This window comes from Lasiodiplodia theobromae, assembly GCF_012971845.1.
Source record: "Lasiodiplodia theobromae strain AM2As chromosome Unknown scaffold_21, whole genome shotgun sequence".
NCBI lineage: Eukaryota > Fungi > Ascomycota > Dothideomycetes > Botryosphaeriales > Botryosphaeriaceae > Lasiodiplodia > Lasiodiplodia theobromae.
The window spans coordinates 22,532-42,196 of record NW_023336419.1 but is presented as its reverse complement, the minus strand read 5'-3'; the positions used below and the strand labels follow the sequence as shown (position 1 = coordinate 42,196).

Below are 19,665 nucleotides of genomic sequence, written 5' to 3'. Positions count from 1 at the left end.
GTTAATATCACTGAAAAGGAGAAAGAACCACGATGGTGTGGTGACGACGCCAAGTTGCATTTGTGCCACAGTCACACTAAGTATTTGCGGCAATCCAGCCTTGATCTTATTCACAGCACAATTGGCATATCCGGGAGCAGTGGGGGCGGATGCCATGGAATCGGGTGGGCGTGCAAATATCCGTCAGACCGGAGGGCGCGATACTATCCTATCAAACTCTGGGAAGTGATGGCTACAGAAGCAAGCAAGCAAGATAAAGTACTCAAAGCTGACAATTATATTATGCCTATCAACAGATAGCGTAAACGGGAATCAAGAAATTTTGTTTGTCACGTATCAGGCGCTCAGATGGAAGCCTGTGCCGCTGCCCAAGCATCGTGATTCTTTTGGCTGGCGACCTTGCAACCGTAACCACACTCCGCCAGAACGGATTTTGACATCTCACTGTGCTTGTGAATCAAGTAACCGGAAGATACTGAAATGGGCAAAATTTTCCAGGGCAACTGCTCATGCTACTCTTAAATGGATGATACCTTGGGCAGGAAGGGTGGACTTCCCATGCTGCATAGAAGTATCATCCTCTCATACCGAATGGGTTGCACCTCACGCGATTCTCCCACGAGCGAAGCAGAGTAGACAGCTCAAAATGTCCATTTCGTGCTCCAGCAAACATCCTGTGCACCGCAGAAATCCTACCTTTCCTCAGAACTCAACGACGACCGCCACTATAAAGCTACTCTAACAACCTCCCAACCTTTCCCCCATGCATAACAGGCATCCACACATCCCCAATCACCCAAAAATGCACCACTCAATTACTACCCTCTTCTCCCTTCTACTCTCCTTCATCCCCCTTCTCGCACTCCTCCCAACCCTCACCACCGCCGTTCCCGCATTCGAGGCAGGCTGGCACATCCTCAACCTCACCCACATCCCCGTCAGGTCGACCGGGACCGACGTCTGCAATGGCAGCATAGGCTTCACACTGGCGAAAGGCAACAGGTTCGCCTCGCGTGTGTGCTCCCACACTTTCATCGCATCGACGGACGAGCAGGCCGCGGGCGGGCCATTCACGTGCAGTGACGACTGGCCGGATTTTACGTACTACTGGCGTGAGGATAATGGTGATGATGATGAGGAACAATCGACAGGAATTGCGGCAGCAACGGCAGAGAAGGGAAGTAATGTGGTGTTGGACATTTGGTTCGCAAATCTCGACTGTCGGTACGTTTAATCTTTCTCCCCTACCCTGACATTTCCCATCACCTCTCTCTTAGAGAAAGACAAAATGGAGCGGAGCTACTCCAGAAAGAGAAAACAATGGAAGGACCAAGCCTACAACGTCTATGTGACAATCAATTGGGAGTAACAAACATGATGAGCCAGACCCAACGGCGGCGCTGTGTCCGAATCGGGCAAGCTGACGCTGCCGCCGCCCACGACAACGGGCACCTTCGCCGCCGGCAGCCGCACGTGGAACGACGTCTACGTGGCAGCCGAGACGATTAGCTCGACAGCGTGGTTCCCCGGGCAGTACGAGGAGGTTTGTTTGAGCGGCTAGCCGAGTTTGGAAGCCGGTGATTCGGAAGAAGGGACAGCGACGACGACCGACAACAAGGGGGTTGAGGGAAGACTAGCTTGCTCGAATCGGATTTGGTTGATGTTGTGTCCTCTTCCTTGAAAGGGTCATCAGTTGACACGGTCTGGAAGCAGAAAGGGTTCCTCGTTGAGGTTGAGAAGGGGGAAGTTTGCTTAGGGTGCCGGCTTTGCGCTCAACTGTCCAATCTGATAGTCGGTCCAGGTGCCATTGATAGTTAACAGCTGGTTGGGAAAAGAAATGTGGCCAAGTATCCCAGCCTTTTGTACCATTTTTGTCCGCGGCGACTGTCTTGTCTCTGGGAAGAGAATTTGAAATTGCGTTCTTATTCCAACTTGTTTGTCTCGAGAGACGCAAATTATTTGAACTACCTGTAAACGTGTCATTTACAAATCCAAGGGGCTGATTTCATTTGCCACGAAGTCATCTCCTGTGTTACCCGATCATCGGCTGTCACAAGCGAAACCGAACTTACAATCCACTCTCGCAGCCGATGGCTAGCGTGGATTTGTTTTTTGCTCATGGCATGGGTAGCTGAAGTTTAATTCGACATTCTTGTCTGGACGATAGCTTCAACTACCCACACATGTTCATTTTTCTGAGGCAGAGCTGGGGCATAGTTACGCTATGTTCTGGAGCCCTGTCATTCTCCACGTTAGCCATCGGCTGCAGCATCTCTCTGTAGAGGGGAAAATATCCAGCAAATCCGCTTGGAATTAAGAAAATAAATCCAGATATCGAACCACAGATAACATGTTGACAACGCGGCAAAAAGATTTTCTTCAAGAAGAGTGGATCGTTTAATGATATATAACAGTGGAACCGCAAAAGAAAAATAGAAGACTAGTACAGATAGCTGGTATACTCCGGCCGTGACCATGTGTGTGTGAATGCAACAATCGGAATCACCCCCACAATGACGTGCACGCTCTCAACTTTTTCAGATAGTTCAAAAGGGTTATTTCGTTGACTCCCCACAGTTTCAACACCTCAATTCCTTCCCTTCCAGACTCCATGATCCCTCCTTGCCATTGCACACTATCCCCACTCTACGTAGCGCGCCCTAAAAAGACTCAGAAGAAAGATAGAAAGGAATCCGTCCATCTTACGCGTCCGTAACGCGCCACGTGCTGAACCACTTCAGATGGTTCCACTGCGCATTTGGTCCGACCATGCCGAAAGTGATGGCGCGGAAGTGGATGAAAAGTCCGAGGGTGATAGCGTAGAGGATGCTGTAGACGGCCCACTTGATCTGTGTGCGCGCGTTCCTGGTGAACCAATCGACCAGGAAAGAGAAGGAAAGGATAGCAAAGTAGAGGGCCGGGAAGTAATGGTGAACGTATGTGACACGAGCCATGGCAACGAATGGGAAGTAGTGGAGGAACCAGCCGATGATGGGGTAGATTCCCGCGTAGTGAATCTGGTCGATTTCCGCAGGCTTGAGCTCCACATATCCACGCTGCCAACGAATAAGGTACCAAGCGACGACGAGGCCGACACCGACGAGAGAGGCGGTGGAAGACCAGTAGACGAAGGGGTTGCCCAGGAGGAAGTATTTGACGGCTACGGATAAATGTCAGCAAAAATGAAACCAGAACGCAGTAAATTGACTTACTATCGTCACCCCAGCCGCACATGCGCAGACCGACGTGGAGAATGGGCCACTGCCAGGGCGCGGAGGCAAGATCGTCCTGCTTGTCCGGGTCAGGGACAAGGGCGTTGTTCGAGGTCATCATAGCAACGTTGAGATGAATGAAGTCACGGAAGAAAGGCGACTTGTAGGCACCGGGGTCACCAGCGGGAAGCCTGTCGTTCCAGTGGCTCTCGACGTTCCAGTGGGTGTACACGTCCCTGGGGTTGTTGGTCTTGGTGCAGGTAACCTCGATCTGCTTGAAACCCCACTGGGGAAGGTTGACATTGCCTGCGCGGAGATAGCAGCCAAGGTCGGGGTGCTTCAGACGGAAAGAAGTAGTCAAGGTCCTGATCTTGGAATAGTCGCGAGTGGCAGCGTCATTGACGACCTCGATTTGCCAGTGGTCCTTGGTATCGCCGATAGTCACGTTTCCGTAGGATGAGACTTCCCAGTCGGCCTTGGTGACAGGGGCAGCAATCTGGTGCGAGTGGAGGTTACGGCCAGTCTGGGCGTGGATCAAACGGATGATGCTACCGTCCTGGGGGAACCTCATGGGCTCTTCGCCAACGTTGTAGTCGGGCTCGAAGCGGTTAGGGTAAATGAACCAGTCGTTGTTAGCATCCTTGTGGTGGTAGCAGGTAACCTGCTGCTGCTGGGAACCCTCGGGGTAGGTCTGAACGTGCGAGTGGAGAAGGCCGCCGCCGTAGCCCATATTCTTAATGGTGGCGCGAGATCCGATAGCAAGCTCCAGAGGGCTGTCCTTTCCAACCTCGGTACCGCGAAGGTTGGCCTGGAAGAGAGAGCTCATCTGAGCGTCGCCGGGACCGCTGTTTTCCAGGATCAGGAAGTGGAGCCAGAAGGAAAACAGGTAAACCATCATGGGGATCATGATGAGCGCAAAGACACGGAAACCGAGGTGGGCAGCCAGCTCGACCTTGGGCATCCTAAGGTCTCCGAACTTGTTCCAGAGATCCTCGATAGTGTACAGACCAACCAGAGCGGTAGCGAAGAAACCAACCCACTTGACACTGCAGACGCAGCCAATGGAGACACCGCACAGCATAAGCCAGAGACCCCACTCGGGCGAGAAAGGATCATACTGGAGGCGGTGGAACTTGGCCCAGCAGAAGACGGTGGTGAAGGTAAAGAACAGAAGCATCGAGTCGAGAAGGATGAACCTGCTAATGGTCGCGAGCGAGTTGTCACACAGGACCATCAGCGCGGCCAGCCAGCACGCCGGCTTGCGGAAGTTCAGCTCCTTGGCCGTGTAGTATGCCAGGGGAACGCAGAGAGCACCGAAGGTCGAGTTGAAGGCACGCATGAAGGTGTAGTTGAGCTCCTCGGGGTAGACTTCGCCGGACTTGAACTCAAAGGATCCATTGTAACCAGCCAGGTAGCCCGAGAGGCCAACCAGCATCTTTCCGAGCGGCGGGTGGACATCGAAATAGAATTCGCGCTTGAGGTAGTGGGAGCCGAACTTGCCGAAGCTGTGCACCTATCGTCAGCAAGAGTGCTCATGATCCCATTGAGCGGCGGGCCGCGGGGTGGCGCTTACTGAGCTTCGTCCCAGGTGACGATGTTCGAGAGGCCGATCTTGTACATGCGCGTGAAGAAGGCAGCAGCGGTGAATAGAATGGGCGCCCAGATATATTCGTACTCGTCGATGGTGTCGAGGACGGATTTGGTCTGCTGATCAGCTCGTCGGTCCTGAGAGCCAAAGCTCCAAGTGGAGCTCTGTCCGTGGGAGCTTACCTTCTGCTTGGTCTTCTCTTCGGTCTGCGGACTGACGAAGGCAGGCTGGTCCTCGCCATTGGCGACGTTCCTCCGGCGCAGGGCGTCGGCCTGCTGGTCGGCGCCGGTGGCATAGCCTTGCGACGCCATGGTGTCAACGTCAACCCCTCAGGAAGCTCGCGGTGGAGCTGAGCTGAGAGCCGTGCGGGCGAGAGAGCTTGGAAAGCGATTCGGGGGGAAGGGTAACGACAAAAGGAAGTTGCAAAGGAGGGAAAGAAGAGCAAAGGCGCAGCGGGTGGAGGATGCGAAGCTCCAGCGGTGCTCGCCGTGATTCGCAAGCCAAGTTGAGCGGAGCAGGGGAAGCGTCGCTCGAAATAGCACGGGCAGGCCGTGGACTTTTCATACGCGGCCGGCGATCCTCGGTGCGGCAAGGGGGCGGATGCGCGTCGGCGCGGAGCTTGGTCAACGTGTCTTTTCCACCCACCTGCGCCCCCAAAAAACGAGCATCAGCGCCCTTCCGACGCGCATGCGCCACGCTGATTGGCTCTCGGCACGCAAGGTGCATGCCATCAATGGTCCTGCCAATGGCTAGATTTTGTATCCCTATGTCCCATATCTTCGACTGATGTACAAAAACCAACTGGAGGCTCCGGCGCCTGCGGGATGTGGCTCGAGCCACTGCAGAGCCGCATCTACTCCTCCGACTAGCTCGAGAAACATCCAACCATCTGAAACGAAAAAAACAAAAAGCGAAAAAAGAGCAAACGATTACCCGTCCGCCGCTGCGTCTTTGCCTGTCGTATGCCTTTTACATGCAAGGCTGTATGATGATCCCAGTGCGCCCGCATGAAAGTCTATCGTTGTGCGTGTGCAATCCGCATTCCGAACGAAACCTGCCTGCCCATCATTACACTCCATTCAATCCATCTAATCGTCATCCTGGTTAACACGTCTGTAACTGCCGCTCTGGCTGTCGCCCTCGCCGTTACCCTTGGAACGCTTGACCAAGTTAGAGATCCAGCCTCCAACGCCTTCGGACCGCTCGTCCGATTCGGGCTTCGAGTATTTGGGCTTGCCGCCCTCGACCGGTACCGACGGCGGGTTGATATCGAGGCCAGGAATGGCATTGTCCGCGCCAACGCCGCGGCGGATGTCCAGCGATGGCACTGGCGAGCCGTGGCCGCTGAAAAGCGATTCCGCCTCTGCGAGCGTAGCGGGCGTGGGCATCTGCGACGTGGCATCGCCGAAAATACTGTTCATATCCTCCAGACGGACATTGGCCGTCTCGGGGTAGATGAACCAAACTGTTGACTGTTAGAACCGGACTTTCGACAACAGGGCAGCTAAACTTACCAACAACGAAACTGACAGCGCAGAAAAAGGCATGCAGAAGGTACAAACGCCATTGAATCGCCTCCTGGAGGATCGGCGTCATCTCGCCAACCAGCCAGTTGAAAGCCCAGTTGGTAGCAGTGCTGAGAGACGCACCCTTGGCACGGATGCTGAGCGGCAGGATCTCGGGCGGGTAGAGCCAGGGGATAGGGCCCCAGGACGCTCCGAAGGCGCCGTTGTAAATCATGACGAAGATGACGACCAGGCGTGGCGTCCAATCCGGGATATCGAGGTAGATAAAATACGAAATGGCCGATAGAGAAATAATCATGAGGAAAGCGCCACCGAGCAGGATGGGACGGCGACCCCAGCTGTCGACCAGGTACCATGGGGGGATCGTGCAGGCAAGATAGCTCAGACCGTTGATACCAGTCATGAGAATGGCTGAGCGGCCAACCCAGCCGGCTTGCTCGAACACCAGCGGTGCGTAGTAGGAAATGACGTTGATGCCGTTGAGCTGCGCGAGAGCCTGCGCGGACATGGCGATGAAGACACGCTTGTTGTATCTCTTGAACATGTCGGTGTAGGAGCGCTCGCCTTCCTGACGCTGAAGCAGGACGTTCATCTTGATCTCGCGGTACTCGTCGCGGGCCTTGGGGTTGTGGATATCGCCCTTGCCATAGAGGTTGGCGATAACCACGATACCCTCCTCGTCGTGGTCATGGTCGAGAAGCCATCTATCGAAGATCAGCATGAATCATGAAAGATGAACCTTATCAAGAATTACCTGGGAGATTCGCAGATCACCAAGCTACCCAACGCAAGCAAGCTGCCCATGACGCACTGCATGAGCAAGGGAATACGCCAAGCCCAGTTGTTCGTGATGTAGCTGCAGAAGTAGTCGACCCAGACACTCGCGGCGTAACCGCAAATGTTTCCGGTGAACTCGACGCAAGCCAGCTTGCCGCGGTTGTGGGGCGGGGAGATCTCAGACTGATAGACGGGCACGATGGTGGACAGAGCACCAACACCCAGACCAGCAATGATCCTACCAACCATCATCATGGTCAAGTCATTGGCGCACGTCTGGAAAGCACCTCCCACCACGAATATCAGAGATCCGTATAGGATTGTACGCCGACGCCCGATCGCGTCTCCTATCCGTCCGACGGCTATCGAGGAGATGAAAGCGCCGACCTCGAGAATGGCCACCATCGTGCCGATCTGGGCACGCGTAGGCTGGTTGAACTGGTCTTTGAAATACGAACCCCTGCAGGAATCATCTGGCGTCAGTCGCGTTCGCGGGCGGCCGGTGGAAGCTGCAGAACATACGTGATGATGCCCGACATAACGCCTTGGTCGTAACCAAACAGAAAGACTCCTAATGACACAAATACACTAGTGAAGTAGCTGTTTATCCATCGTCAGCAGCGTTCCCAGCGATGCAGTCGATGGGATCTGTCCTTGAGGATACGTACATCAACTTCTTCCCGTGCAACCCGTGCATACGGGACGGCCCATCATTAGGGGCCATGATGGCAGCGAGCAACCTAGAGCGGCGTCAGTACTGCGGTCGGCGTGGTGGTGGCCGGCCAGGACGGCGATGCATCGTCGCACGTACCGTTCTCCGCGGGAAGCAAGCGGGCGGTGGATGTTGGGGATCTCTATGTCCTCCTTTCGAATGCGAGCGGGCTTTTCGCTGTCGTCGGCGTAGTGAACGTGGCGAGGGTGCCGGCGGTGCGGGACGGAAGAGGGTCCAAATTCCTGCGATTGGCGAAGCCGTGCCTGCAAGGGATCCTCCTCGCCGCCGAGCTGGTCGACGAGATCGCCTGTATCGCTCCACAGAGAGTCGAGGTCCGAGTGGTCGGAGTCGCTGTTGGAATGGCGGCGGCCACGCTTTTCGTCGGTGGAGGAACGTGACGACGAAAGCGTGTGGAGGGGGATGTTGGCGGGCCGGCGACTTGAGGAGGAAATCTTGACGAGGTTGGGCTGGGTTGGAGCAGCCCTCTCCACGATATCGGGTGTAGCAGGTCTAGGAGCGAGAAGGCCCGCTGACGTCTCGGGCACAGGGTCCGCAGGCGGCTGTTAGTCTGTACGGTGGAGCCAAGCAGGGCCAGTGGATCACGGGCATTGAAGAAAAACGAGCGAGTGCGTGGTCGGGTGCTGTACGAGTAGTGTGCTAGGCTGGCAAAGCAAGTTGGTCAACTGGAAAGAGCCGGAGCAGCTGCGAGCTGGGAGTGCAAGACCAGGGCATGTCTCCGGCCGCGAATAGCGGCGCAGGCCGGCGAGCTGGGGGCCTGCGGCGATCTCTATCAACGGCTAGAGCAGCATCATCGTACAGCGACAGACCGCCAAAGCGTGGACACGCCTGATTTGCCTGCCTGCGGTGGATCGCTTGCGCGACCTAAAATTTTCCACTCCAGGCCCTCTCTCTGCGCGCTGGCTAGAGCGCGATTGGGGCTGGGTGCGTTGCTGCGTCGCTGAATGCAGCGCCCTAAAGTGGGAACCTCTCTCCACGCCGCCGTCCGCAGCCGCGGCGCGGCACCAAGCAACCGTTTGGCTGCAGCGCGGCGCCCTCGTCAAGGGTCCTCCGATCGAACGTCACCAGGCACCGGATCCTCGTAGCTCACGGGTCATGTGGACCTGGAGAAGGCGCGCTCGTGAGCATTTCCCCAGGTCATCGCTAGCGGACTGTGGGGGAAGGACGACACCAAAAACTGGGCGCCTGATTAGTCAAGGCGGCTCACCAGCAGCCGGCGGGCAGCGAACCGCCAGCCGTCTCTCTGACCGGGCCTGTCGTGGCGAAAGTGGTGGAGCGGAATGGATCCCAGGGAGGCGCGCTTGCCCTCGCTGGCCCACATCGGCCTTCGTTCCTATACCGCCTTTTGTGATTGTATGCTTCGAAAACTGCCCACGGCGCGTCCGCCTGTGGCCAGCACCCGGCAAAACTCCTCCATCCGGCCGCTGTGAAGGATCTCTGCCTCATCATGCGCCGCCAATCGCCTCCCCCCACCGAGTAGTACCGCCCAGCGCATCTGCGCCTTTCATGCGCCCAGCCGACATTGCGCCTCCGTGTGTTTTGAAGTGATTGCGCCGGCGCAGCCTCATGCCAGTGCCTGCGTCAGGCGCTGCCGGTACCAAACTTCGCCCAGCCACTCAAAATGTCCGCTCGGTATAGAGTCTCCCGGCGCCGTCGATCGCTCCCTTTTCACATGCTGGAAACGGGCCTGGCAGCCTCCGTCTGCAAACAGCATGCAGGGTTCGAGGTGGCGCCCGACTCATGCGACCTGATATGAGCTCTGCAGCAACTGAGGTACATATAAGCTAATTGTAATTCCTTCTCCAACACCTGCCACTCCAACGAAAAGTTGGGTTCAGATGATTTCCTCCGATTTCATCTTCCGTGGCGCAATTGGCTAGCGCGTCTGACTGTTAAAGATGTCACTTGTGATATCATAGCAATCAGGAGGTTGACAGTTCAAGCCTGTCCGGGAGAGTTCTCTTTTTGCCTTTTTTTTTTTGTCCCCCCTGCCTCGGCACGAGTTTGATCATCGTCACACATCTTTTTTTCTTTTGGATGCAGAATATCCCGGCCACCATGCATCAGCGGTGTACCGGTTAGGAGCAAGCAGGGTGCGCGTCTCGCTCACATCAGCCACCGGCGTATCTCGCGTGGGACGGATCTGCTCAGCTGGTACCCTTAGGGGCTGAGACAGGAAATAAAATAAGAAGGCGTGGTCGATACCTTGCCGGTAGGGTGCATTCATGAGCGCAGATGACTGGCCTCGCCGCAGCCGCGCGTCTGCGCCCAGCCGTGATGAGGACTCGCTCTCTGCTGGTGAAAGTGCACCAAAGCGTCGCGGCGGGCAGCCTATCACGTAGGGGATGATGCGACTCTCCGCCGAGCACCGGCCACCAGCTGCACGGTCCGCATCGCATCATTGTTATCAGTGTGTCATTGTTGCAGCTAGCACCGCAGCCCAAAGGTGCGAAAAGGAGATGAGGAGGGTTGGAGATACTGGGCGAATGAGCGGCGCAAATATGAGCACGCGGGAGCCCACGTGGGAAAATCCCTGCCCAGCTCATGGAGTGGGAACAAAGGCACGGAGAGGATGTGAAAGAATTGCGAAGTAGAATCTACCTCATATTCGTCTGGTCTATATGATGTCCCTCTACAGTAAGAAGCACAGGAAGAAATAGGAAAGTGTGCAGCCAAACGCTGCCAGCTAAAACGTGTAGTATCGTCCAAAGTCTGACCAAGACAGATGCATCGTTTCGTGCTCATTCGAAGCCCGTCATGACTGGCCGCCTGCCACGGTCTTCCGGCCAAAACAACATGATATGTGCCTTTTTCCCATTGCCCATACAATTCTCTTGGTATCGCAAATACCCACAGACTGACCGAGATGACCGAGATGAGCCCCAAAAACGCCTGTGTCCGTCTAGTGCTTCGCCGTGACCTGGTCGCCAGTGAGCTTCTCGACAGCTTCCTTAGCCCTGTTGGAGAAGAGGTCAGCATGTATTGCCACTGTGGAGAAAGGTGTGGAGAGAGAACTGGGGGGAGTGGGATCACTTACACGTCACCCAAAGCAACCATGCAAACCGTCTGCCAAACGCCCAAACCAATCCTAGGAGTAACGCCCCTGTACAAACCCTTGATTCCGTTCTTCTGGTAGATGTACTTCGCCGCGCTGGCGACGTTCATTTTCTTCGGCCGGTTGGGGTCCTCGACCTTGCTCTGCAACTCGACGCGAATGACCTCGATCGGCTGGTTCCAGGCGGAGAGACCACCACCGAGGGTGGAGGCGATGATCTTCTCGAAGACGCTGAGCTTCTCGCCGCCTTCCTTGCCGGTGACCTTGCGGATTCCGGTTTCCGCAACTCGGGACAGACCGAAGCGAGAACCCCAGTTGGTGACCTGGCGGACGGCGACGGCGTTGACGCCCTTGTTGATGCCGCGGATACCCTCCTTGCGCCAGATCTCCATGAAAGTCTCCATCGTGCCCGGCGGCTTCGCGCCAGAGGCAGCGACCTTGTGCTTTGTGATCTCGACCGTCTTCATGCAGGTGCAGAAACCCATGGTGGCATAGGCCTGGGCGAGACCGCCGACCATGCCGCCAGTGATGCCACCGACGAAGGGGGAGGCGCCGAAGGAACGCGCGTGGTACTCAGCCTCGGAGGCGACGAAAAGGAGCACAGCTCCCTTCGTGGAGGCCTCAATCCAGGCCCAGGGGATCAGACCTTGGTAAACTGCGGGGAAATAGCGTCAGTACGGCTCTACTTTCCGTGTGCGTGTGTGACAACTTACAGCCAAGGACTCCACCACGAGCCCAGATCTTGCGGATGGCGCCACCGAAGCCTTCGCTGCGGTTAGCAGCCATGGTGGTCTTGACGACCTCCAAAGGCTGTACAGAAGGCGGTGCGTTAGCAACTGTGGGATCTCACAATGGCGCATTCTGAAAACGACTTACCTGGCCCAGCGTCGACACTTCGAACATGTTCAGACCCGAGCCAAGCAGCAAGTTGCTGAACTTGATCGGCTTCTTTTCGAGCTTCGGGGGCGCCTCGACGCCTGCCATGGTGGCTGCGGGAGTGGACATGATCTAGGTGCTTCGCGGTGGGGAGGGGGCCTGACCAAGGCAGTAGGGTGCTTCGTCGCAAAAGTAGTCTGGTATGCAGAGCAAAGGGAGGAAGGAGAAGAGGGTTTGAGTGGGCGGCGAGGAATGTATATGGGGGGCGGCGCACAGCTGGGCGCGCAGCGGGATGTCAGTCCGTGCTTGAGTAGCTTGCTAGTGGCCGAGAGCTGGGTGCACCCGCGGCGTCGGAGCGCTCCTGGATACTTTGCCGTTACGGGACAACAGTTGGGAAGAAAACCGGGACCGTGCAACGTGCTATTGCTGCGCGCTCTCACACGCCGCTGCTGTTGACAAGTTGCTTTCTTGGGGAGTCGGGGACTAACGGGACGCGCTGTGCATAGCCGCGGTTGCAGCTGCCCCGATTCGCCCTGCCTGTGACAGGCGCCCTAGGTCGTCGCTCGCATCAGGCACATGCTGAGTGAGCTGAGGCGGCATGGAATCCATTGCCGGTCGTATTGCTGAGCGCCGAAATCAATGAATACCGCACAGCGGAAGTCCGACCAGCGCGTCATCGGAGCTCGAGCGGCCCTGTTGTTGAGGCAGCGCAATGTCCGACGCCGACCCTGCGCACCCACACTCGGCTCCCCAGCGATCCTCTCCTCAGCAAACTTGCAGCGGTTCAACAACCGCGCCCCGTGCAGCCCCCCATCAGCCCCAACGTGCCGCCCCCCGGCCCTCACCGCTAGCCTATCTCTAGTTTTGCCGGCGCCTTCCCCCTCCCGCCGCCTCCTCCGCCGCCGACGGTGCCTGTAAGCTTGCCACTTCCGTTGCGCTGCGCATCCGATCTTATGTGAGGCTCAAGGTTTATTTTCGTTGACAAGACCAGGTGGCAGGGTCTGCAGGGCGAACCCAGGGAGCCCTGCGAGCTAGCGCCAGGCCCACACCGCGTCATCGTCGCGAACTCCTCATTTGCAAAAATTGCTCCAGAGCACTCTCAGGTCCCGTTTCAGGCTCAATGGACACGGAGCCCGCCGCGCGTGAATCGCAACACACTTGTCGTTTTGTCATGGGCGCATTGGGCCGCAGATACTCCATTCACCGTCACTGTGAGGCCGTGTGGCAGGGTAGCTGTTGTTACATTTCGTACATTTCAAATACTACGCATTGGGTAGACAATGCTTAGCGCCCACTCCAAACCCGTGAAAAAGTCCGTTATCCTAGTTAGGTACAATTTTCCCATCCATCTATGCTCTAAATCCCCCGAAAAGCGTTTACAGAGAAGCGCCAACCAGCTTGGCGTAGGCCTCGGTGCTGAAGGACTTAGGGCGCTCGATGGGCATGCCGACGGCGCGGTCGATGATGAGCTGGGGAAGGACACCGAGAGCGCGGGAGACACCGAAGAGGACGGTGTAGAAGTTCTGCTCGGTGAGGCCGTAGTACTGGAGGAGGACACCGGAGTGGGCGTCGACGTTGGGGTAGGGGTTCTTGGTCTTGCCGTGCTCGGTGAGGACACCAGGGGCGATCTTGTAGACCTGGGAGACGAGCTTGAACATGGGGTCGTCGGGCAGGTGCTTCTGGGCGAACTCGCGCTGAGAGACGTAGCGGGGGTCAGTCTTGCGGAGGACGGCGTGGCCGTAGCCGGGAACGACCTGGCCGGACTTGAGAGTGGACCACAGGTAGTCCTTGATGGACTCGTCGCTGAGGTCGTTGCCGACGGCGCTCTTCATCTTGGTGAGCCAGTTGAGCACCTCCTGGTTGGCCAGACCGTGGAGAGGACCGGCAAGACCGTTGAGACCAGCGGCCAGGGACAGGTAGGGGGAGCTGAGGGCGGAGCCAACAAGGTGGGTGGTGTGGGCGCTGACGTTGCCACCCTCGTGGTCGGAGTGGATGGTCAGGTAGAGCCTCATGAGCTCAACGAAGTCCTTGTTCTCAGCGAAGCCGAGCTGGTTGGCCAGGTTGTAGGAGTAGTCCTTGTCCTTCTGGACGGGAGCGACCTTGCCATCCTTGAAGACGTTGCGGTAGATGCGGGCGGCAATGGTGGGCAGCTTGGCGATGAGGTCCATGGAGTCCTCGAACGTGTGCTCCCAGTACTGGGCCTTGGGGATGCCGCGGGCGTAGGCCTTGGCGAAGGCAGACTGGTGCTCAAGAGCAGTGACGGCAAGAGAGAACTGAGCCATGGGGTGGAGGTCGTTGGGGCAGCGGTCAATGAGCTCCTCGACGAACTTGGGGATGTCGGAGCGGGCAGCCCACTCGGCAGAGAGGTCGCGGACCTGCTGCTCAGAGGGGACCTCGCCGGTCAGCAGAAGCCAGAAAAGACCTGTTCCCGTCAGCGCTTGTTTGTCCCCGTCTTGTCAAGCTCAACACATACCCTCGGGAAGAGGCTCCTCGCCGCCGGGAGCCTTGGGAAGGAGCTGCTGGCACTCGGGGATCTGGATATGGTGAGCAATTGATGACGCAAGTGGTACATCAGAGAACTTACGGTCTTGCCGCGGAAGCGGATACCCTCCTCAGAGTCGAGGACGGAGCCCTGGACGAAGCTGTCAGCATTGGGTGCTATCGAAGCGAGAGCTTGGTGTACTAACCTCCCAGACGAGGGCCTTGATGCCACGGGCACCACCGTAGACCTGGTCGAGGGTGACCTCGCCGAGGACCTTGCTGCCATACTCCCTGGTGTTGAGGTTAGCTAATGGCGGCCTGCTGCGGTGGCGGGATGGGATGCGCGCACTTCTTGAGCTTCTTGATCTTCTCCTGCTCCTGGGGAACCTTGGCGGCGAAGGTCTCCTTCAAGGACTGCAACAAGGCGTGTCAGCGCGAGGCGCGTTGAGCGGCGGCAGCGGTGGAAGCTTACGGAAGTCTTGCTGGAGTAGCAGCGCAGGCCGTTGAAGGCGACAGAGCGCGCGGGCGCCCTGGTAGAGGCGCGCAGAGCGGAAGAACCGAGGCGCAGAGCAGAAGCCATTGTGCAAGACGGAGATGGGGCGGGGGAAGAGGAGAGGAATTGATGGGGGAGTGGGTGGGATAAATAAATGGCGCGAAAGTTGGCGGGAAAGCTTTGAGGGCCAGCTGCCCGTTCTCCGGACCTCAGCGCGCCGATTGCGTCGGCCGTCCGGGTATCGCGTCTGTGCGCGCGGACCGCGTGCCTCGCTGCTGAGGTCTTGGCCCGAGCCTGCGCCGCGGCAGCGACTGTAAATGGCAGCGGCCGCACATCCCTCGTCATCGCCATTACTTACACCCGCAACACGCGCACTCGTCGCCTCGAGAAATAAGCACTGCTCCCGGCGCACGCTCAGCCCGTGGCACCCAGCTGGACGTGCTGCCTCCCGCCAGCGCCGCGACCCCCGTGACCGCCTTCCGCCTCTGGCTTGCCGGGCGCTGCGTTTCACGGCTTCCAAGCGCGAGTGCCAGATTGTCTCCTGAAGACGCAGTCACCACGCACCTCAGCTTCTACTCCGTATCCCAGCGCCGCCACCCGTAAGCTTTTGATCGTGTCAAGGAAGCGGCGAGCGCATCCGCTGTGGCCGTAGTCGCTGCGCCTCTCGCTCTCCACCTGCGTACCACCAAGTCTTCAGCTTGCGCCCTCGCAAAGCCCCATCTCACCCGCCGTCGCCTGGCTGCATCTGCTGCTTCCCGTCTGCTCTCTGCAGGTGTCGAGGTTGATTCAGTGACGTAGCGCCGCCGGCTCCGCTCCAGTACACTCAAGTATTCCGCAACCCTTGCTATACAACACGCGCAACTCGCGCACCCTCTGCTTGAGCTCGACCGTGGCGCCGTCGCGCCGGTAGAAGTAGTCATGTCGGCCATCGACGAGCTGAACACGTTGCTGCTGTCGCTGTCTGCGCTGAAGCCCCCAGGAGCCAACAAGTCGAAGATCACCGCCATTACCAACCTCTGCATCGCGAACGCAAACGTAGGCCGAGACCGCTCCCCCAGACAGACGTGGGCCTACTAACCTCTGGTCGCTGTAGCAATGCCCCCAGATCCTCCAGACGATCCGCGACCGTTTCAATACCTCTCCCAACACCCATAAGCTTGGCGTACTTTATGTGCTTGATGCCGTCGTGCGGCAGTGGGCGGACAAGGCCCGGCTGAACAAGGAAGATGCAGCATCTGCAGGCTCTGACGTTTCCAAGGCGCCGAACTCCATTGGAGTTGCCATTGCGACCCAGCTGCTCCCTCCGATGATGCACGACCTTATTCAGAACGCGCCAGAGGACCAGAAGGTACGCTTTGTCGAATCCGTGTGGCGCAGTATTTGTCTCCCGGATATGAGTTGTTTCGTCGTCGCGATTCGAGCAGTTTCAAACACGTACATGTGGCTGGTTTACTCACACGTTATTTTCTTTTCTAGGAGAGAATTGGCAAGATGATTGAAATCTGGGAACGCGGCAACACGTTTCCCCAGCAGATGCTCGCCGACTTCAAGCAGCGTTTAGGAGCCCGTAAGAATCTCCCCGGCTTGCAGGAACCGCACCATGAGGCGAAACAAGGGTCTGATATCTTCGTATCTGCAGCTGCGCCCCCAGCAACCGGAACTCCAACGGGTGCCACCTCTGACCCGACGGCTCAGCCGCATACAGCACCAGTAGCTTCAGCTCCGCCCTCTGGTACAGTCTCACTTCTTGCAAGCCTTGCAAATGTAGGAAAGCAGCAGACTGCCGCTCCGGCTCAAAATGTCCAATACCAAAACGGCACGCAATATGCCGCCCCTACTCAACCGCAGCAACAGAACGTAGGCACTTCTTTGACTGCTCCGCCCATGCCTCCATATGTACCCCAGCCGAACGGCCAAGGTAATGCCGCGCCTGCACCTGCTGCCGCACCGGCTCCCGCTGCGCCGGCCAATCCTCTGATGCCTCAGGCCTTCCAAAGTATGCCCGGCGGCAACGAGGCCTTCATGCAGTTCATAGGCTCTTTGGTTCAGCAAGGCTGGAGCCCGGAACAAATAGCTCAGGTCATTGCTGCCATGAGCGGTAGTGGTCAAGCTCTGCCCGGTATGCCAAGTATGCCGGCTGCCACTCAAGCTCCTCAGGCCCAGAACGCATTCGCACAAGCTGCGCCTAATGGTCAGGCCCAAGCTGCACAAGATTATAGGAGTAGAGATGATCCTCGCGACTTCGATCGCAACCGTGATCGCAGCCGCTCCCCAGATTCGAAGAATCGGCGCACGTCTCCGGTGAACCGCCGTGAGAGCCCGACGTATGGTGTTTACGACCCCTATACTGCACCCGGTGCTCCTGATGGGCCTGCTGGTGGACCTAGTGGCGGAAACGGTCAGCAGTCCAGTGAGCACGGTGGCAACCGTCGTGGTGGTAGGAAAAATAGGAGAAACCGTGATAAGCATCGCAACTCGCCCGCTGTTCAGCAACAACAACAGCAGCAGCAGCAGCAGCAGTCGCAGCAACAAAAAGGCACAAACACTAGGCCTAAGTACATCCAGCATGACCCCACTTTACCGAGGGGCAACATCAAGGTGCTTAGCCGTACTTTGTTCGTAGGAGGTGTCTCGTAAGTCACCCAGTCTACGTTCTATCTTGACGACCTGATGATCCCTAACTATGATTCAGGGCCACAGAGCAGGAGCTCCGGCAGATATTCAGCCGCTTTGGCGAGGTCCAGACCTGCATCGTCAATCCGGAAAAGCACCATGCCTTTGTCAAAATGGCTAACCGTACTGACTCTGTTCAAGCAAAACTTGGCATGGAGAAGGAGAAGAATCCACAGATTCTCAACAAGGCTCGTCAGGTCTGTTCACGATCCCATCGATTCAAAAAGTCTCTACTAACATAACCAAGACTCGTTGGGGTGTAGGCTTCGGTCCCCGCGAGTGCAGTGACTACAGCACTGGCATAAGTGTTATTCCCATTGAACGCCTGACGGAGGCCGATCGTAAGTGGGTCGTCACGTCCGAGTACGGTGGAACGGGTGGACGGGCTCTTGAAACTGGCCTCGTGATTGAAGAGCCGGACATCGAGATCGGAACCGGTGTCTCATCCAAAGGTATGTTCCTCACATCTTGAAAACCTGGGGAAATCAGTTAATGACGCAAGAGTCACAGCCATGAGTCGCCGCGTCGGCCCCGAGCCTACAGGTAAGCACGGTCACTTCCATGGCCGGCGCAACCATCACGGAGGTCACCATGGCGGCGGTTTCGACCCGAACGCGCCGCGCTTCCGCAAGCCCGATCCGCGCCCCGGTGGACCCCAGGGAGGGGAACCTCGGCCAGAGCCTCACACGATTGGCGTGCCCCCGGCCGTTCCGGGCTTCGGCTTCCAGCTGCCCGGTATGTGAGGTGGCTATAGCGTGCCGCTGACGAGTCACGTTCCTTGTGACGTTGCCCACCGTCCTGATCCAGACGTCTGGGACGGGTGGATGCTGCAGGTTTCCGCAATTCTCTGATACGTTCGGACTGCCATGCATGACGCTTTGCCTCCTGCTGGTTTTTCTCCACAGCTTCTTCGGCTTTCACCGTGCACACCGTGCTTTTATTACCAGGTTCTCAAATTCTGGTCTGATAGGTGGAGAGACTTGCTTTTTTTCTTTTCTGCTTTTGGTTCACCTGGTTCTATCCTAGCTTAAATATCGTTTCTGCGTGTAGTATATCAACCAAAAATTCCGGCGAGGGGCGGGGTGCAAGCAGCGGCTCTTCTTTTGCATCGACGGATGGCGGTTCTTTGCGTTTTCTTGGGTTGACCAGTAGTTTTTATTTTCTCTTGGTTCTGCATAGCTTGCGAGGTGATATTCCCTCTTATTCGGTCTTCCATTCAGGCAGCTAGGAGGGATCAAGGTAACGGTGCATCTGCTATCGGTTTCTATACCACTTCTGCTTCCGCATATTATGATTTTTTGCTTGGATGTGAAAATGGAGCAACCCTGTCAGAGTACGAATCGGCGTCACTATTCCCTCAACATGATATGATGTCTCGTTTTGGGTTCTTTCACTTATTGTGGTGGTGCTTTGTTCTTCTGTTTCCTTGGCATTCCTGCGAGCATTCTTTGATGAGGTCCCAGCGAGAAGGAGTGTGGTAATATTTTGTTATACTTTTTGTAACGGAGGTAATGCACAACCTACACGCAGCGCAACGCCATGAACGAGTTTCGAACTGCAATTTTTTCTATCATTATCCCTTGGTGGGTTCACGTTAATGGCAGGGCAGCCAGTCAACGCTCCAGGAGCATCGTCATGCACCACGAAAATGTTTGGGTGAGTCATTTCTCGGGTGTGTGGGCCCAAACCGAGATTGATGGTGCCCGCACCAACCACTCAGATTGAAGAACACGAAAACAAAAAGTGCAAAAAAAGAAAGCCAATATCTAGCTGCGAATGGTTTCGATCCATTGTCCTCCGGGTTATGAGCCCGGCGCTGTTAAGGTTGTTAGTGAATTTGTTTGGTTGTAGTTTGTGGATGAGAATTGCTTACCGCTTCCGCTGCGCCACGCAGCTTTCTTGATGGGCTTGATGAAGAGAAATAGTTGCCAATTTCAATTATGTACCTATTTTGCACACGAAGAAATCACCCACGTCTTGCGTCACCTGTTGGACTTTTCGTCCGAGGCATCCTTTTCAGCTTTTGGTCTCGTGGCTCTCCGGTCCTCCGACCTCGGGCTTGCTCGGCTTTGATTTTGCCGAATGCGGCGAAGTCGAGGCGGCTCGTTTGCTGCATCTAGCTGCATGACTAGCAAATCGCCTATGACGAAGGTCTGCTTACCGTTTGCATGTGAAAATTTATGTCGCACATGATCTTGTAAGCTTAACGTTCTCCAAACTTAATCCGAGGTGCCAAAAATCATGATAGCGAATT

The 19,665-nt window shown here is 56.7% G+C and overlaps 6 protein-coding genes across 6 annotated transcripts; 2 read left to right on the top strand and 4 right to left on the bottom strand.

The window, feature by feature from the left end:
- Positions 1-802: 802 nt before the first annotated feature.
- On the top strand, positions 803-1,561 carry LTHEOB_7048 (uncharacterized protein; the record flags this gene model as incomplete). Its single annotated transcript, XM_035516371.1, has 2 exons — positions 803-1,224; positions 1,387-1,561. 2 exons carry the CDS (start codon positions 803-805, stop codon positions 1,559-1,561), a joined length of 597 nt encoding a protein of 198 aa, XP_035371495.1.
- Positions 1,562-2,702: 1,141 nt separating this feature from the next.
- LTHEOB_7047 (Protein o-mannosyl transferase) lies at positions 2,703-5,111 on the bottom strand (the record flags this gene model as incomplete). The annotated part of the gene is made up of 4 exons (XM_035516370.1): positions 2,703-3,160; positions 3,213-4,717; positions 4,786-4,916; positions 4,983-5,111. 4 exons carry the CDS (start codon positions 5,109-5,111, stop codon positions 2,703-2,705), a joined length of 2,223 nt encoding a protein of 740 aa, XP_035371494.1.
- Positions 5,112-5,888: 777 nt separating this feature from the next.
- On the bottom strand, positions 5,889-8,424 carry LTHEOB_7046 (Sugar/inositol transporter; the record flags this gene model as incomplete). Its single annotated transcript, XM_035516369.1, has 7 exons — positions 5,889-6,265; positions 6,315-7,030; positions 7,081-7,563; positions 7,626-7,703; positions 7,772-7,843; positions 7,915-8,375; positions 8,419-8,424. The coding sequence occupies 7 exons, from the start codon at positions 8,422-8,424 to the stop codon at positions 5,889-5,891; spliced, it is 2,193 nt and encodes a 730-aa protein (XP_035371493.1).
- A 2,311-nt stretch (positions 8,425-10,735) lies between these two features.
- LTHEOB_7045 (Mitochondrial DNA replication protein) lies at positions 10,736-11,893 on the bottom strand (the record flags this gene model as incomplete). The annotated part of the gene is made up of 4 exons (XM_035516368.1): positions 10,736-10,790; positions 10,871-11,543; positions 11,602-11,698; positions 11,765-11,893. The coding sequence occupies 4 exons, from the start codon at positions 11,891-11,893 to the stop codon at positions 10,736-10,738; spliced, it is 954 nt and encodes a 317-aa protein (XP_035371492.1).
- Positions 11,894-13,140: 1,247 nt separating this feature from the next.
- Positions 13,141-14,825, bottom strand: LTHEOB_7044 (Citrate synthase; the record flags this gene model as incomplete). Its single annotated transcript, XM_035516367.1, has 6 exons — positions 13,141-14,186; positions 14,238-14,298; positions 14,349-14,396; positions 14,452-14,536; positions 14,595-14,659; positions 14,718-14,825. The coding sequence occupies 6 exons, from the start codon at positions 14,823-14,825 to the stop codon at positions 13,141-13,143; spliced, it is 1,413 nt and encodes a 470-aa protein (XP_035371491.1).
- Positions 14,826-15,656: 831 nt separating this feature from the next.
- Positions 15,657-18,262, top strand: LTHEOB_7043 (Rna binding protein nrd1; the record flags this gene model as incomplete). Its single annotated transcript, XM_035516366.1, has 7 exons — positions 15,657-15,773; positions 15,832-16,086; positions 16,215-17,371; positions 17,431-17,608; positions 17,659-17,863; positions 17,922-18,146; positions 18,219-18,262. 7 exons carry the CDS (start codon positions 15,657-15,659, stop codon positions 18,260-18,262), a joined length of 2,181 nt encoding a protein of 726 aa, XP_035371490.1.
- Positions 18,263-19,665: the final 1,403 nt, after the last annotated feature.